Source organism: Urocitellus parryii, chromosome Y (assembly GCF_045843805.1).
Source record: "Urocitellus parryii isolate mUroPar1 chromosome Y, mUroPar1.hap1, whole genome shotgun sequence".
Taxonomy (NCBI): domain Eukaryota; kingdom Metazoa; phylum Chordata; class Mammalia; order Rodentia; family Sciuridae; genus Urocitellus; species Urocitellus parryii.
Genome location: NC_135548.1, coordinates 4,720,597 through 4,737,974, shown reverse-complemented (window position 1 = coordinate 4,737,974; position 17,378 = coordinate 4,720,597). Strand labels below are relative to the sequence as shown.

The following is a 17,378-nucleotide window of genomic DNA, read 5'->3' as shown; positions in this document are numbered from 1 at the left end:
TGTCTACAGCATTACTCCTGCTTAGGATTGCTTTGGCTATTCTAAGTCTTATTCTTCCAAATGAATTTTAAAACTGTTTTTCTCTAGTTCTGTAAAGAATGTCATTGGTATTTTGATAGAAATTATGTTAGATCTGTATAACACTCAAGGTAGTATGGCCATTTTGGCTGTTTTCTGCCATTCTGCCTATCCAGAAACATGGGAGATTTTTTCCATTGTCTTAGACATCTTTAGTGTTCTATAGTTTTCCTTGTGGAGCACCTTCACCTTCCTTTTTTTTTTTTTTTTTTTTTGAGGTAATTGTGAACGAAACAGTATTTTTACCTTTTCTTTCACCTTTAGTAAGTTAAGTATTATAATATAGGAAACCAGTTGATTTGTGTACGTTGATCTTGTATCTTGCTGATTTGATAAATTTGTTTATTAGCTATAGCAGTCTTACTGTGGAGTGTCTTGGGTCTTGTATGTGTGGGATAATGTTAGGAAAGGAGATAATTTGACTTCTTTACTTGCTTATTTCCCTTTATTTTCCTTCTCTTTTCTGATTAAACATAAATAGAAGTGAGAGTGGACATCCTTGTCTTGTTCCTATAGGAAATACTTTCAGTTTTTCTCTGTTTATATGATGTTGGGCTAGAGGTTGTCTTTCCACTGAGGTCATCTTTTCCCTCTCTGCTTCTTTCTGGAAAGGGTTGGGAATCTTCACACAATTTAGTTTAGTTTAACTTAGTTCCTAATACTTCTCAAAATATTGACCCACTGTCTTCTTTAAAATCATTATTTTCTAGTGTAATTTTTGAATTCTCTTTTCTTTTTATTATTTTAAATCTACTTAGTAGATACATCAGTGAATAAAGCAAATGTCTTATAAATTACAACAGTCTAGATTAAATGAAACCAACTTAGTTTCCATGGTGTACAACAGCTTTGTTTCTCTAGAAGTCCTTTCCTATCCCCTTGTCATTACTATAGCAAATTAATTTTTATAACTTGTATGCTTCTTAACATGATTAGTGGTGTTATATATGTCTGTATTGCATGTCTTATGGGGCTAAAACGTTTCAAAGAAAAGTGCAATCAATACTAATGACCATTACTTTTCCATATGTAGTTATCTCTATCATTACCTTATTGTATAGTCTTGAGTTACCCTTCAGTGTTTTTTGTTTGATAGGTTGTTTTCTTTATTTCTGCCTAAATAATTCTCTTTACCATTTTTCTGTATAATTATATTAAACCCAGATTTTGTTTTACAGGATCTATGTATACAAAATATAAAATAAATATGTATAATATAGATTACATCTTTGCTTTCTCAGTAACAGTTTCTATTTCCTTTCTATTCTTTCTCATTTTTGTTTTTGTTATTTTTAGTTAGTTTGTTTTTTAGTGAATGGTGCATTCTTCTTGTTTTTTGTGTGATAATCCTGAAAATCAAAACAGGACTTGCACATCTGAGTTTTATTTTTCTGCCTTTCATGACTTAAAATTGTTTATGGTGACTTTTCTAATCTATTAATTAAGACTTTTCTTTGTCACATTTTGGCCCTGAATACTCTTTCATTATTTGCTGTGAAACTCTACTGTGACCTTATGTTGGTTAGGTTGGCGTATGGCCTGCCATTTACAGCTTTTCTCTTCACTATCTGCTTGCATAATACTTGAAGCAAGTGACAATTTCTATTTTCTTTTTATCCCTTACAGATTCTAGTTTCTCTTTTGAGCTTATTCTCTATCCTGGGTAAATGTGGTTTTCTAGATTCTTTGTGTTAAGTGGAAGCATTTTAGAGCTCTTCCACTTTTAGATTTTAATATCTTGTCCATTGTTTGCCTCAGCTGCTATTTTTTCCCTGGGAGGAATGGCTAGACCATTTTCATTATCATATTTTGCCCTTTAAGTCTGCTCTTTGACCCTAAGATAATAAAATTACACAAAGTCAAAATAAATCCTTTGCATTTCTAAAGCACATTCACAACTAGCTCTAAACACAACTCTGAGAGCAAATATCTATTCTGTTCCATGGTGCCTACCCCAGAAATGTAGGCTGTTGTCTTCATCTACCAATAATCAAGAAGTGAGGCTTGGGAAAGGATAAGTTAAAATGTTATGAAGCTTTTCTGTTGTGCTTGATTCTCTTTTCTCTTGATGCAATATAATTTTTGGTTTTATCCTAAATTGTGATAAATTTGAATTTGGTGATTTTTTCACTTTTATTTTAATATTTCCGTGGACAGATGTCCCTTGAAGTTTCTGAAACTTTCTTAAAATTTCACAGACATCCCTCTGGCCTAGTAATGAATGATTAATAACTAGTTTCAGAGCGCAGAAAAGAAAGAAATGAATAAGACAATGTAATTAATAATTTATAATCTTGGGAATAGGAGAACCTAAAATAACCTATGGAAAGTAGTGAGTATACTAATACTGGTATCTACGACACACACACACATTTGTGCATCATACAAATTTCTACATAAAAGTCCAGTAGAATAGAGGAAAGGGAATAGCCGAGGGAGGAGGAGAGAAAAGTGGTAGTACTTTTCCAATTCAAAGACTGAATTGAAGCAAATTATATCTCATCCTTCTGTAATTGTTTCAAAATGTACCTCAGTATTACATGTAACTAATAAAGAGTTTATAAAATAAAATTTAAAGTAAAATAGAACTGTGATTAAAACTAAGACTTAAGAACATATTTTTTTTTAAATACTTGGGATTGAGCCCAGAGCAGTTTACTATTTAACTATATCTCCAGTCATTTATTTATTTGTTTATTCATGTATTTTTACACAGGATTTATTAATTGCTTAGGGCTTTACTGATTTGTTGAGACTGTAGAACTTGGGATCCTCCTGCCTCAGCCTCCCAGATGACTGGGATTGCAGACTTGAACCACCACTTCAGATAAGAACATGATATATTTTTTGGTATTGAGAAGAAATAAAGAGAAAGTAACACTATTACATTGTCTATAAATGTTAATTAGTGGCCAACAGAGGGTCTGCAGTTTAGCAGATAACTAATAAATGGGTTAAAGTGACCTTAAAGAATATTTATGAAGAGTTTCTGAAGCCAGGTGTATCTTAGTCTATAATACTTTAGGCTATAGGGCTCTTGTCCCTAGAAGAAAGATTTGTTTTATACATGGATGAAAGGATTGTGAATGCTAACTAGAAACATCCCTAAGAACACAATTATCTTCCTCTGTAGGTCTGTTTCAGTCCTGCTCTGTTGCCACTCTGACAAATCTCTGACCCAACAGGAGTATGCAACCTGTGGTTGGAACCTGAATGTGATGCCCGTGCTGGATCAGTCTGTTCTCTGCCACATCAATGCAGACATCTCAGGCATGAAAGTGCCGTGGCTGTATGTGGGCATGGTTTTTTCAGCATTTTGTTGGCATATTGAGGATCACTGGAGTTACTCCATTAACTACCTGCACTGGTGAGCAGGATCAACAGTGGCTGGGATAAATATCAAATATCAAGACTCCTCCCACTAGGCACAGTATATGTAGACTTTAATATATGTCCTCTCTATCTGAGCAGGGGTGAGCCAAAGACCTGGTATGGAGTACCCTCATTGGCAGCAGAGCATTTGGAGGAGGTGATGAAGAGTCTGACACCCGAGCTCTTTGATAGCCAGCCTGACCTTCTACACCAACTTGTTACCCTCATGAATCCCAACACCCTCATGTCACATGGTGTGCCAGTGAGTACATGGAAGAAGGGGAAAGGGGGAAAAATGCAGTAATCTCTGGAGGAATAGGAAGACATAATAAGAGCTCAATTTTGGAAGAAGTAAAGTTATAAGCACTTTACTGGGTAGACTAGATTTATCATCACATATGTCTCCCCTTCCATGCTGCTGTCAAGTTGCTGTCCTGTGTAAGCCACTGCTGTAGCAAAGAAGAGATATGAGAGGATTACTTAGAAACATAAAAGTGAAAATGAAAACTTGAATCCTGCATCTTAATTAGTGAACAATCATTTTCCTCTTAGCATTACTAGGCACTAATTTTAACTTTAAGAAAACTCAATGGAATGAGGGGGTGGTTGTAAACTTTTGGGATTCTCCAGGGTTGATTTTTATCAGCTTGCTCTGCAAAGGAATAAGCCATCAGTCTGTCAGAGATGAATGAAGGTGAGTACTCTTTTGGCACACTATGCTTTTTTACACAATACTTTTTCTCATTTCAGTGTGTCTAAACTATTGAACTTCTACAAAAAAAAAATGTATACTTGATTGCCATTTCCTTGAGTTTTTCCATCTGAACAAAATGGATTTGGCATCTCCAAGATTTCCTTCCTTATCTGATGTTTCCTGAATGCTATCTTGCATGGTTTTCCTCTTTTTCATAATATTATTTTATCTTATACAGAAAAAATAGAATGTTAAAGATAGTGAAATCATCCAGCTTTCTATAGTTGCACTTTTCTCCTTCCTCATGACTCTAGTTCTACTTTAGTCAGCTTTTTCATGCATGTGAAGAAAAGCTCTGACAGATTAATTTTAGAGGAGGAACATATATTTAGAATTCAGTGGTTTCAGAGGTCCTTGGGCCTAAGTGAGACAGAACATCAAGGCAGAAGATGTGGCAGAGGAAAGCAGCTCAGAACATCACAGGCAGAATGCATAGAGCTTTGTTCACAGGGGACAAAATATAACCCAAAGGCACACCCCAGTGACTTAGCTCCTCCAGCCACACTCTTCCTACCTGCAGTCACCACCTAGTTAGTTAATCCCTATCATGTGGGATTGATGCACTGATTGATGCTCTCATAATCCAATAATATTACTCAGAACCTCTTGCTTTGTGTTACACATGAGCTCTTGGGGAACATCTTACACAAATCATAACATTTTATTGTGTGTATTTCTGGGTTTTTGTTTTGTTTTGTTTTATCTATGTGCCCTACATGTGCTCTGCACAAAGTCCATGCACACTTTAGGTTGGACTTGTTTTTTACTAGGAAACCTATTTGCTGTTAATACAGTTGCTCATAGAATTCTCTGTTTGCATTTCTATAAATATGATATTAATATCCTCACATTCTTTTTTATTGGTTCTTTTTAGTTATAGAGTTCATTTTAATCATCTTATACAAGGATGGAATGTATTGTATTCTAATGAGGTCCCAGTCTTGTGGATGTTCACAGGGGTGAGATTTGCTGTGAAACCACAGAGATGTACCCAGTAGAAAAGTTAGGTCAAATTCTTTCCACTTTCTTTTCTATTTCTAACCCCCTTTCTTCTCTTTTGTCCCTTTGTCTAATCCTCTGAATACTATTCCTAATCTCCCCACTCCTGTTCTCCCATTGTGGTTTAACTTCCACATATCAGAGAGAACATTCAACCTTTGGCTTTTGGAGAATGGTTTATTTCACACAGCATAATACTATGCAGATACATCTATTTAAAGGCAAATGTCATGATTTCATTCTTCTTTGTGGCTGAGTTATATTCCATTGTGTTCCACAATTTCTTTTTCCATTTATCTATTGATATAACTTAGCTACTATGAATTAGGCTGTTTTAAACATTTATGTGGCTGCATTATTCTAGAATGCTCATGGTAAGTCCTTTGTGTATATACAGAGGAGTGGGATAACTGGGTTAAATGGTGGTTCCATTCCAAGTTTTTTGAAACATCTCCATTTTGCTTTCCAGAATGGTTGTACTAATTCAACAATGTATGAATGTTCCCTTTTCCCTGCATCTTCACCAACATTTATTGACTTGTATTCTTGATTGTTTCCATTCTGACTGAATGAGGTGAAACCTCAGTGTAACTGCATTTCTCTAATTGCTACAGATGTTGAATATGTTTTAATATATTTGTTGACCATTCATAATTCTTCTTTTGAGAAGTGTCTGTTTACTTCTTTGGCCCATTTGTTGATTGGGTTGTTTTTTGATGTTAGTTTTTTTGAGTTCTTTGTATATCTGGAGATTAATGCTCTATCTGAGGTGCATATGGCAAAAATTTTCTCCCATTCCGTAGGCTCTCTCTTCATGTCTTCATTGTTTCCTTTGCTATAAAGAATCTTTTTAGTTTGATTTTATCTCATTTATTGATTTTTAATTTTTACTTCTAATGTTTTAGGAGTCTTGTTTGGAAATCAGTTTCTAAGCTGATTTTTACATTCATTTTTAATTCAGATTTTTGCCTTCTCTGTCATGGTCAAACTAAAAGCTCCTTAGTTTTCTTAGCTGTTTCAAGGAGTAAAGTTGCTTTTCTCAGTCTACTGTTTTTCTGTTCTTTATTTCATTTATCTTCTTGATAAATCAGCCCATCAATATATATCAGCTTGTCTGTCATTTTTTCCTTTTGTCTCCTACACCTCCAGTCATCCCAGTCCTATTTTTTCAATGGGTGTTTGGAATATCTTTTTCTGTTCTTTTGTTTTCAGTCTCTATGTGCCCTTGCAAATAAGATAACTCTGTTATAGACAAGATAGTTGCAACATGTTTTTATTCTTGGTACCAAATTTTGGTTTCTTAAATGTGTGATTTTAATATGAATGGAATCATTGCTAAGAAAGGACCTCTTTCTGCCACTTACGGTATTTCCTTTCTACATATTGTATATTTTTATTCCTCGGTTCTTCAGTTGCTTTTTTTGTTTGTACTAGAGACAGACTGCCTCATTTTTGACATTGGGTTGAATTCACCATCTTCATCTTTCTCTTTTTTCCAGTATTTGAGATTGAATCTGTGATGCTTTACCATAATCTATACCCTCAGATCTTTTTTTTTTTTTTTTTTTTAATTTTGAGAAACTACATTGTCATTACATTGGTGAGGCTAGTCTTGAACAGGTAAATCCCCCTCTCTTATCCTCCTGAGTTGTTGGGATTACAGAAGTCTGTCACTGTGCCTGGCCCACACACCATCACTTTGAATATGTCACCCCACATCTTCCTAGACTGAGATTTCTAATGAGAATTTTATTGAGAATCTGTAACTGTAATGCATCTCTTCTTTTATTGCATATTAGATTCTCTTTATGTCTTTTCTTTTGCCAAAGATGTGTCTTTCATTTTTTTCTAGGTCAAAGTGCATTAAATTTCTGGAATATGTGTTTCATGTTTTCCTTAGAGTTTGGAAATTGTTGAGACATTATTTCTTCAGCTTTTCTTTCTGCCTCTTCTGGAACATGCATTCTGCATATGCTGGTGCATTTGATGGTCTCATAGACTCTTGTTTTTATTCAGCCTTTATTTTCTCTGCTTCTCAGATTTGAACTTAAATCAACTTCTTAAAGTTGGCTGATTTTTTTTCTGCCTACTAATTTTTAAACCACTATGTTTATCTAGTTATTGGACATTTTAAGACCTGCTTTGGAATGTAATGAATATTCACTCACTTATAGGGCTATCAGAACCAGTTTTTTTAATTGTTTAATTTTTGTAGCTATCATTGATTGATTGGGACTTTGGGGGAGACATCATTCTCTTTGGTTATTTATGTATCACTTCTTTAAGTATTTGAGAGTACTTTAAATAGAGTTTATGGTATTTCAGTTTTTGTGCTTGGTTTTCTTTTATTTTATAGCCATACTTGGTGGGTTTATTAAGTATGTGTTGCCAATTTTGTGTATGTTTTTCAACTCAAGCAATTGCATTATTCTTCCTGCCCTCTTCTTTCTTGTTTTTTTTTTTTGTGTAGTGCTTGTATAATTAATGACTTCTGAATTCAACACCCCACTGCCCCAAAGAAATCTCAAACCCATGAAGTTATTTCCCATTTACCTCTTCAGCTAGGTCTGAGACCATAGGTTTGTTTTTATGTTTATAATAAACTTACTTATTCTAGATATTTTTTATAAACCGAATATGTGGTCTTTTCTGTCAGACTACTTGTATTTTAGGTGTGATCATCCATAGTGTAGCAGCATGTGTCAGTAGTTCCTTGCTTTTATGGTTGAGTAAAAATAATGAAGGATAATGAAAGATAAAAACAAATTACATTGTGCTTATCCTTCATCAGCTGATGAGCAATAAGGCTCTATCCACTTTGGGGCTATTGTGAATGATGTCCTTGTGAATATTTGTTTCTAAAACCTGTTTAAGCCCTTTCAATTTTTTGGCCACACACCAAAAGTAATAAATATTATTGTATGGTCATATGATAATTCACTTTTACTTTTTGAAAAACCTCCAAAATATATATTAGTTCCAGGGTCTTTTCTCAGTCCCCTAAATGGTGCTTATGAGTTCCAACTTCTCATCTTCACCAAAATTGTTTTTTCCCTGCCCCGGCATGTATTCATCATGGTAAAAATTTTCTTTACAGTGGCCTTCATATGGTTTTGATTTACATTTTCCTTCTAATGTACAATGTTTTGAATCCTCTTACATGCTCTTTTAAAGTCTACATTGCTTTTCTGTATTCTTCCTAGAATATTTATCTACTAGTCATGGTTTTCTTTAGATCCCTCTACTATAGTCTTCCCAAGTTGCATCTGTTTTAGAATCATCTTTAGTACTATTTAAATTTGTTCAGCCTTCACCTCCTACTTGGGCAATGCTTGAAAAATCAGAGTCAAGAGCTACAGTTTTCTGAGGTCTTTTCTGATTTTCTCTGAATATTATTTTTAATATTCATAATCTTTTCTTCTTAGGGCCTATAGGTGAAGATAGAGCTTCCAACATCAAAAACAGCATTTGTAACATTCGTAAGTCAACATCCTGCCATTAGTTTTCACCCACACTACTTATTTTTATTTTCTTCTTTTCAGGTTGTCCGCACAAATCAGTGTGCAGGTGAGTTTGTCATCACTTTTCCCCGTGCTTACCACAGTGGCTTTAACCAAGGCTACAACTTTGCTGAGGCTGTCAACTTTTGTACTGCTGACTGGGTAAGTCTAAAACATAGTGAACCTGCAGATAGAAAGACAAAAACAATTTGAGTAATTGTGGCTGTGGTAAGCATTGTGGTTTCCAGCTAGCCATATGCAGTTTTAAACACATTTGCAGCTACCTGCTGGACGCCAGTGTATTGAACACTACCGCCGGCTTCGGCGCTATTGTGTCTTCTCCCATGAGGAGCTTATTTGCAAGATGGCTGCCTTCCCAGAGAAGTTGGATCTGAATCTAGCAGTGGCTGTGCACAAGGAGATGTTCATTATGGTTCAGGAGGAGCGACGTCTACGAAAGGCCTTGTTAGAGAAGGTGGGTGGTGAAGACCAGGGCTTCAGAATTCAGTGGATATCCTATTGTAGAGAGACACAGACCTGCATTATGTAAGCACTCTATGCCATATCTTTAAATCATGCATTTTGAAGTGAAAGGGCAGACTATATGTGTTCATATTTTCTTCTTCCAATTTCTCTACAGCTATCCTTACAAGGTTGAGCCCACAACAGGGGCTCAGTGTTGGCTGAGGTGGGGTGTTCACAACCCTGCTCCTAGTCTTTACAGTATATATGGGTTGAACACCCCCAGGGCATCACGGAGGCTGAGCGAGAGGCTTTTGAGCTGCTTCCAGATGATGAACGTCAGTGCATCAAGTGCAAGACTACATGTTTCCTATCAGCTCTAGCATGCTACAACTGCCCAGATGGCCTTGTCTGCCTATCACACATCAATGATCTTTGCAAGTGTTCAAGTAGCCAGCAGTACCTACGGTGAGTCTAAAGTCTGTCTTCAAGAGGTGAAAGATTACAGAACTGGGCCAGATGTGTTTTTCAACCCTCTTCCTCCAGATATCGTTATACCTTGGATGAGCTGCCAACCATGCTGCATAAGCTGAAGGTTCGGGCTGAGTCTTTTGACAATTGGACCAGCAAAGTGCGAGTGGCCCTAAAGGTGGAGGATGGGCGGAAGCGCAGTGAGTAATGGGAAATGGAAGGATGTTTTCAGCACATTCTTTCTTCAGTATTCCTAAACACTCTTTTCTGCCTTTTATAACCTTGCCCTCCTCTTGTAAATTGGATTATTTCTGTAGGTGTTGAAGAACTAAAGGCACTAGAGTCTGAGGCCCATGAAAGGAGGTTTCCTAATAGTGAGCTCCTTCAACAGTTGAAGAACTGCCTGCATGAGGCAGAGGCTTGTGTTTCCCAAGTCCTGAGGCTGATCAGTGGCCAAGAAACCAGGTATGTAGAGGAGAGAGCAATAACAGTGTGTAGTGTGTAACAGTGAATAGCAAAAATGGCTAGGCCACAAGAAGGAGTTTATTGAACAAAAATTAGTATGTTATATATGACTATTTGGTAAATGAAACTTAGATAGCCCAGTTTAAGAAATACGGACTCAATATTGGGCAAGTTATAGAAAGAATGTACATAACACTTGAGCGTTACCTTAGGAGTGGAGTATGGAACTAGAAATTATGTAAGTAGACAATTTCAAACTATAAGATGTAGTTTGGAATTATACCATAAATGGCAGTAACAATGAAGATGTCAGCAAAATTTCTTTACTGCCCAACTTTATAGAAAATCTTACAAAAAAGATTCAGGAATCAGAATTCTTTGGAAATCTATTCCTGGCTCTGTAGCTGGATGAATTTTAGTGATTAAATCCAAGGATTTTATTGGATTGTCAAATATAGATGAAATTAGATACATCTACTTGCAAGTTCAAATGATTATATTGTGTATGTTTTAGTAAAAAATAGAAATACTAATAGCTAATTGCAGTATTAAGTCAAGTATAATTTAAAAAATTGAAATACAATTTTAGAAAGATAAAAGGATAAAAAAGGATATTTACAAAGATAAAAAGTAACAAGGAATGAAAAATACATCAGGAATGGTTATTTGGTTAAGTGCCACTATCAGAGAACCAAAAAAGATAAAATAAGTGTATCATTTCTTTGAAACCACTTCTACCGAAGAATCTAAATAAATTTTCCAGATATGAGGAGACAGTAAATAAAATTTGAAATGGAGAAGTACAATAAAAAATAGAAAGTTCGATATTGCAGACCTGTATGGAGGATAGTTCCAACAAGGATGCCTCAGCCATTAATCATGAACTTGATCTATAATGAGGAATCCATATATTAAGATGGTATTTTTAAATTTTTTTACCTTTCTCTACCACCTTGATTTTCAGTAAGATTAATTTCAAACAAATTTTCTTTTAATGTCTTCATTTTCATAACTGCCATACTTTAGAAGTACATTATTTCACTTACGTCTGCTTTTTGTTTTGAACCTGTCTTCTCAATACTGAGTTTGTTGAAGAGATGAAAAATTTAAAATATTAAATTAAATAAATTGCCTTTTCTTAGTTTTTTTCTCTGTTTTATTTTCAAAAGAAACCAAGTTTTTTCACCTTGATCCCCAGTGACACTTGTTATCAGAAGGCTTTGGGTTTTAAGAATTATAAAACTTTGAAAATATTGATTTCTTAATTGACATACGAAACTTGTAAATATATATGGAATAACATAAGATGTTTTCAGTGTATGTGTATGCTGCATAATGATCAGATAAAGGTGAGCCTGTCTATCTCCACAAATGTTGTATCATTTCTCTTGGTTGTGTTTGAACTATATCATAAATTATCTGTATAGTTTTGATTTTAATTGATCTTAAGTTTTCCTTCTAACATTGTGGCCCAAAATTATTTTTCATTTTTAGACAGTGAGACTCTATCTTAGAACTTATCTTCCCTTAGAACTCTTCCATTTCTGACAAAATGAACTTTTATTTCTTTTCTAGAGCATATTTATTCTTTTAAGCATTCATATCATTACTCTATAAACTCCTTTTTTGTGTAAAAATTATTGTAACAACATTTCTATTTTTAGACTTATTATTTTTAGTTTCAGTTTGAAAGCTAATAATCAAGTCTGATGGGCTGTTTATTTTTACATTCTTCCTTTCTACTCTTAAAACTGAATTGCCATAAAAAAATAGATCTAAAAGCTCTTTAAGAGATAGTCATATTTTTGTTCTCATTAAAAAGTAACCTACTTGTATTAATGTGTTTTCTTCTGCCTAATATTACTAACCATCTATCTAATGGTAATAGCTTCCACACTATATTTCCTCAGAAACTTGAATTCTCTCATATTGTTATTTTAAGGCTCTTCTTTCATTTTTGTTTCTGTCAGCTATAAAATGTTCAAGTCTTGTCTTAACTTTTTGGTTCAGTATCTGAATTTATAAGGTAGATCTTTGCAAGTATATAACATGAAAAGAGAAATAAGAATGTTCATGTGTGACCTTAGCAGGTTCATTGAGCTAGTCTTTCCTCCCTGGCTCCTGCAGGATGGAAGCCCCGCTACTTACTTTGCCAGAGCTTCAGATCCTTTTTGAGCAGATGGGCAGCCTGCCCTGTGCAATTCATCAGATTAGGGATGTTAAGGTAAGAGAGACCTGTCCAGATGGAATTTTTGTGAACAGGATATATGGGGAGAATTCTGAGGACAAGGGGAATTTCAAAACCTGCTTGTTCTAAACAACCCTTACAATGTCAGATTCTTTTCTAGAAGATATAGAAATGGATGGTTCCCTGTTGTTTTTGTTCCTACAGGTTATAGTTCCAGGGATTTCTTCCAAATACAACTTTAATGTTAAAGATAGTAAACAGATATTATATATTAATATATTTTTTTTACATAATTTTTTACTCAGCTAAAGATCATGGCTTACAACAAGTATAAATCAAAAGAAAGTGTCTGAGAGAAGATGGGAAATGGGTTAAGACTAGGTCATTTGAATGACTGAATGGCAAAAATGTGTATTGTCTCCTAATTTCCTATACAGGATGTCCTGCAACAGGTGGAGGCCTACCAGGTTGAGGCTCGTGAGGCTCTGACCTCATTGCCCCCAAATATAGGGCTGTTGCAATCCTTATTGGAGAAAGGACAGAAGCTGGGTGTGGAAGTACCTGAAGCCCATCAGCTTCAGCAACAGGTGCAGCAGGCACAATGGCTAAATGAAGTGAAGCAGACATTGGCCCCCTCAGCCCAAAGGAGGTCTCTTGTTGTCATGCAGGGGCTGTTGGTAATGGGTGCCAAGATAGCCTCCAGCCCTTCTGTGGACAAGGCGCTGGCTGAGCTTCAAGAACTGCTGACTATTGCAGAACGCTGGGAAGAAAAAGCCCATTTCTGTCTGGAGGCCAGGTGGGGCCCAATCTCTCCCATCTGAACCCTTACAGTAATTTTGACCTTAGAGTTTAGGGGTACTCCAAAGCATTGGTTATAAGTGTCATTGACACCAGACTACCAATTAGGCATTGCTAAACTCCTAACAAATTATCATCCAGACCCATATCTTTTGACATGTTTGGTAGTCCCTTACTTTATTTTAGGTAATAATCCTGGAGGAATGCCATGGCCCAGTTTGTTTTCTGATCATAGATGCAAAACTTCTAAATAAATATGGAATAATAGAAGATGTTTTTAATGTATGTGTATGCTGTAAGTTTCCAGGAACTCCTCATGAGTAATTAGAACATTCCTCAGATGTGGGTCGTTGCTGTTTTCTTTGTCAGACTTATTGATTATGCTTTTACCAAGCTCAAAAAGTACATTCAGATATTGTCTAAAATATTTAATAGTGTGTTTCTTTCCCCAAATATTCGTAGGCAGAAACATCCTCCAGCCACATTGGAAGCTATAATTCGTGAGGCAGAAAACATTCCTGTTCACCTGCCTAACATTCAGGCACTCAAAGAAGCTTTAACTAAGGCACATGCTTGGACAGCTGATGTGAATGAAATTCAGGTGAGGACTGCTTTCCATTTTCCTGCTATAGACCTGCAATTAGGAGAAAAAAAAAAATCTACTTTGTTTTTACTTAGTTGGATTGTTGTAGAAACTGATGATGGGAGTTTGAGGGTTAGATGCCACTAGAAGAGAGAATTCTACTTCAGTTTTCATACTCCGTTGGGTTGTGCTATATAGTGAAGAGGGAGATTGAAGAGCTCAATTGAAGAGCTGAGGAATTAAACGTAACATCAGTGGGGAAAGAAGAAACATGGCCAAGAACTGAGCAGAGGCCCCAGTATAACTTTGAGGGAGTTACTGGGTTAAGGAAAATTTTTGTTCTGAGTTAATGGAAGTAGGATCCCCAGAAGATAATTTGTTGCTGTCCAGTTTTCTTTTGCCCTGTACTATGATTATACAGCATAATGCCAGCCTTGGTCACACAAATCTAGACATAATTATTGACATAATTTAACTGAGCTCTTTCTTGTCCATCTTCCAGAATGGTGACCACTACCCGTGCTTGGATGACTTGGAGGGTTTGGTAGCAGTGGGCCGGGACCTGCCTGTAGGTTTGGAGGAATTAAAACAGCTGGAGCTTCAGGTACTGACAGCACATTCCTGGAAGGAAAGGGCTTCCAAGACCTTTCTCAAGAAGAATTCTTGCTACACCCTGCTGGAGGTGAGACCTGGCAGCACTTTCTGTGCCTGCCTGTAGCTTTTGGAAAAGCTCATAGGAGAAGGTGAGCTTTGGGCACAATAGGGACAGACAGGCCAGTCATCTCTTTTGTCTGTCTGCTGTAGGTCCTTTGCCCATGTGCAGATGCTGGCTCAGATCGCATCAAGCGCAGTCGTTGGGTGGAGAAAGAGCTGGGGTTATACAAATCTGACACAGAGCTACTGGGACTGTCTGCTCAGGATCTCAGGGATCCAGGCTCTGTGGTAAGGAACTTGATACAGATGGGGTGAGTTAGGTTCTGGGTGTCTTCCTGAAAAACCTAGCAATGGCATGGTATATGAACAAAATGATCATAAGCATTGTTTGCTGCCTGAGGCTTTTTCCTGGTTTAGAAGTATTCAGGGGCCAGAACAGAGAGAGAATGGCCTGCTGACGTGGTTTCCCCCTCCTCTTCTGGGCAAATAGATCATAGCCTTCAAGGAGGGGGAACAGAAGGAAAAGGAAGGTATCTTGCAGCTTCGTCGCATCAACTCAGCCAAGCGCAGTCCACTGGCATCATCTGCCCCAGTCTCTGCAGGCTCCATCTGTGTGTGTGGACAGGTGCCAGCCAGGGTGGGAGCACTGCAGTGTGACCTGTGTCAGGATTGGTTCCATGGTCGGTGTGTGACGGTGCCTCGTCTCCTCAGCTCCCAAAGACCTAGTCTTACCTCATCCCCACTCCTGGCCTGGTGGGAATGGAACACCAAATTTCTGTGCCCACTATGCATGCGCTCACGGCGCCCACGCCTGGAAACCATCCTGACACTTCTGGTAGCCCTGCAGAGAGTGCCTGTCCGTCTACCTGAGGGTGAAGCCCTGCAATGCCTCACAGAGAGGGCCATTGGCTGGCAAGGCCGTGCCAGACAGGCTCTAGCCTCTAAAGATGTGATTCCTCTGTTGGGACAACTAGCTGAGCTTCGTCAGCAGCTTCAGACTGATCACAAGTCCAAGACACCCCATACCAATTCTTCAGTCCCTGCCTCTGAATCTATCAGAGAAGCCAGAAGCAACACTGTGCTTAAGGTGAGCTGCTCAGCCCAATCCTTTTCCTCAAATTCTTGTCTTCTGGCCCTGTTTTGATTTATATTCCAACCTTCCTGCCTACGTAATTCTGCATCCAGCCAAAGTCCGTAAACACTGCTCCTTGCCAGCAGACTGATTCTGCCTTCTTCCAGGAGGGGCAGACCCCAAGTTTAGAATTGGGAGAGGAAATATAAAGTCTGGTTCTTCAGTTAAATTATTGCTACCCATTCTTGGTCCTTTTGGCAGGTGGAGGGTTTTCCGGAGACTGGAGAAAGCATGACCAGTCTTGAGAAGTTAGCTTCAGGGGAGGTCTCAGATAAAAGTGGTAGGTATAGATGTGTATAAGTGGGCTGTTGACTGGGTATCATAAGAATGATGCCTGTGGTCTTTAGCTCTGCTGTGGTGTTAAGACTCAGGACAAATTTAACTGAACTTGTTTCCCAACTCCTTAGATCTGGAACTGCTATCCTCATTGTTGCCAAAGTTGACCGGTCCTGTGTTGGAACTGCCAGAGGCAACCCGGATTCCCCTAGAAGAGCTCATGATGGAGGGGGACTTGCTTGAGGTGTCCCTGGATGAGAATCACAGCATCTGGCAGCTGCTACAGGCTGGACAGCCTCCAGACATAGAGCGGATCCGCACACTTCTGGAGGTGAGGAGAGAGGTCATAGCCAGGGGCCAAGTAGGCAAGAAGCTGAGTCTTAACATTTCACCCACAACCTCTTTCTGTTTGTGTATTGTAGCTTGAGAAGCCTGGTCATCAAAGAAGTCATACACGGGGCCAGGCACTAGGGAGACAACAACGGAGGCGGAGGCAAAAAGTGGATCAGGGAAGGAAGGGTGAGGATCTTATTCAAGAAGAGGTACAGTCAAAAAGGGTCCGGAGCTCAGGGATTAAACTTCAGGAAGAGTCATTCAAAGAAGAAACAGACAATGAAAATCTGTTCCTGACATGCCCTGGAGACCACAGTCCTATCTTGGAAGAGAACCAGGATAGCTTACAACAGAAAGATCAGTACCCTTCAGCTTCTCCTCTAATGCCTTTGCTCCCTCAATCCTCCCATCACCAGCAAGAGTTGTGACAGTAGCACACATGGTGGTTTTACTTTCTTTTTAAGCTCTGCCTCCTGGTCAGGACTTAAGTAGTGGTGTAGACTTATTTCCTATCCAGAATCTGTCATCAGATTTTAAATCCTAATGATACCATAATACCATATTAATGGTCCTCTGTTCCCAAGAACCACTTTCTGTTTGCCTCCTGCCAGAAATCTCTTGCCAGCAACAACCCTGGGATTAGCACAGAGAAAGTGATTTCTTCACCCAGCTTAATTCTAATAAGGATAGGAACAAATAAAATTTGAGAAAGGCCAAGCTTAAGACCTTCTCCCAGTCCACTTTGTCTGAAACACCCTTATCTTGATCTTGTATCTTTAAAATATTTTGGTGCTTCAAGGCTTCATCTTCTCCTTTTTTCCTTCCCTTGGTTCACACTGTAAGAAAAAAACATTGTATGTTGTAATTATTTGCTAAGGGCAAAAAAAGTAGGGTGAAAATTTGAAAGTATTGGTTTCAGTTGTATATTTTTAATGTGCTTCTTTTGTTAAAAATAAAATATGATTGTATTATGAATCTCTGGATCTACTTGTAGTTTTGGGAACACTGGAGTAGAGGACTGAAATCTGTTCGCATCCCAATAATGAGTCAACACAAATTCTACTCTGTTGTGGGAGAGGGAAGTCATGAGTAAGTAATATTCACATAAGATGTAAGGAATTAGGAGAAGGTTATTTTATCCACCCTTCATGATTGTCCATTTGCTCCAGGATCATTAAATTGAAAGGTTGTCCTTTCTCTGTCCAGTTGTTTATGCAGCTTTGACAAGACCAATTAATCCCAAGTAATAATACAGGTTCCTATCTTTGCATTTTTTCATATTCCATTCATATAAACTATTATGCTTCCCTTAA

General features: G+C 37.5%; 1 protein-coding gene across 7 annotated transcripts in view; it reads left to right on the top strand.

Annotated features, from left to right (window-relative positions):
* The window catches only part of LOC113175926 (lysine-specific demethylase 5C), a 36,051-nt gene extending 19,063 nt beyond the window's left edge, over nt 1–16,988 (top strand). For 3 of the 7 annotated variants that reach the window (XM_026380291.2, XM_026380292.2, XM_026380293.2), the window contains 16 exons: nt 3,264–3,445; nt 3,550–3,712; nt 8,746–8,865; nt 8,984–9,178; nt 9,452–9,633; nt 9,712–9,836; nt 9,954–10,101; nt 12,229–12,325; nt 12,727–13,085; nt 13,550–13,688; nt 14,173–14,352; nt 14,475–14,612; nt 14,815–15,411; nt 15,658–15,736; nt 15,864–16,063; nt 16,155–16,988. In XM_026380291.2, coding sequence (XP_026236076.2) covers nt 3,264–3,445; nt 3,550–3,712; nt 8,746–8,865; nt 8,984–9,178; nt 9,452–9,633; nt 9,712–9,836; nt 9,954–10,101; nt 12,229–12,325; nt 12,727–13,085; nt 13,550–13,688; nt 14,173–14,352; nt 14,475–14,612; nt 14,815–15,411; nt 15,658–15,736; nt 15,864–16,063; nt 16,155–16,493 — 3,243 coding nt within the window. In that variant the 3' untranslated portion in view covers nt 16,494–16,988. Of the gene's footprint in view, nt 1–3,263; nt 3,446–3,549; nt 3,713–8,745; nt 8,866–8,983; nt 9,179–9,451; nt 9,634–9,711; nt 9,837–9,953; nt 10,102–12,228; nt 12,326–12,726; nt 13,086–13,549; nt 13,689–14,172; nt 14,353–14,474; nt 14,613–14,814; nt 15,412–15,657; nt 15,737–15,863; nt 16,064–16,154 lie in introns of those variants that run through there. The other 4 variants (XM_026380294.2, XM_026380295.2, XM_077794089.1 and 1 more) reach the window with 4 other exon arrangements.
* Nucleotides 16,989–17,378: the final 390 nt, after the last annotated feature.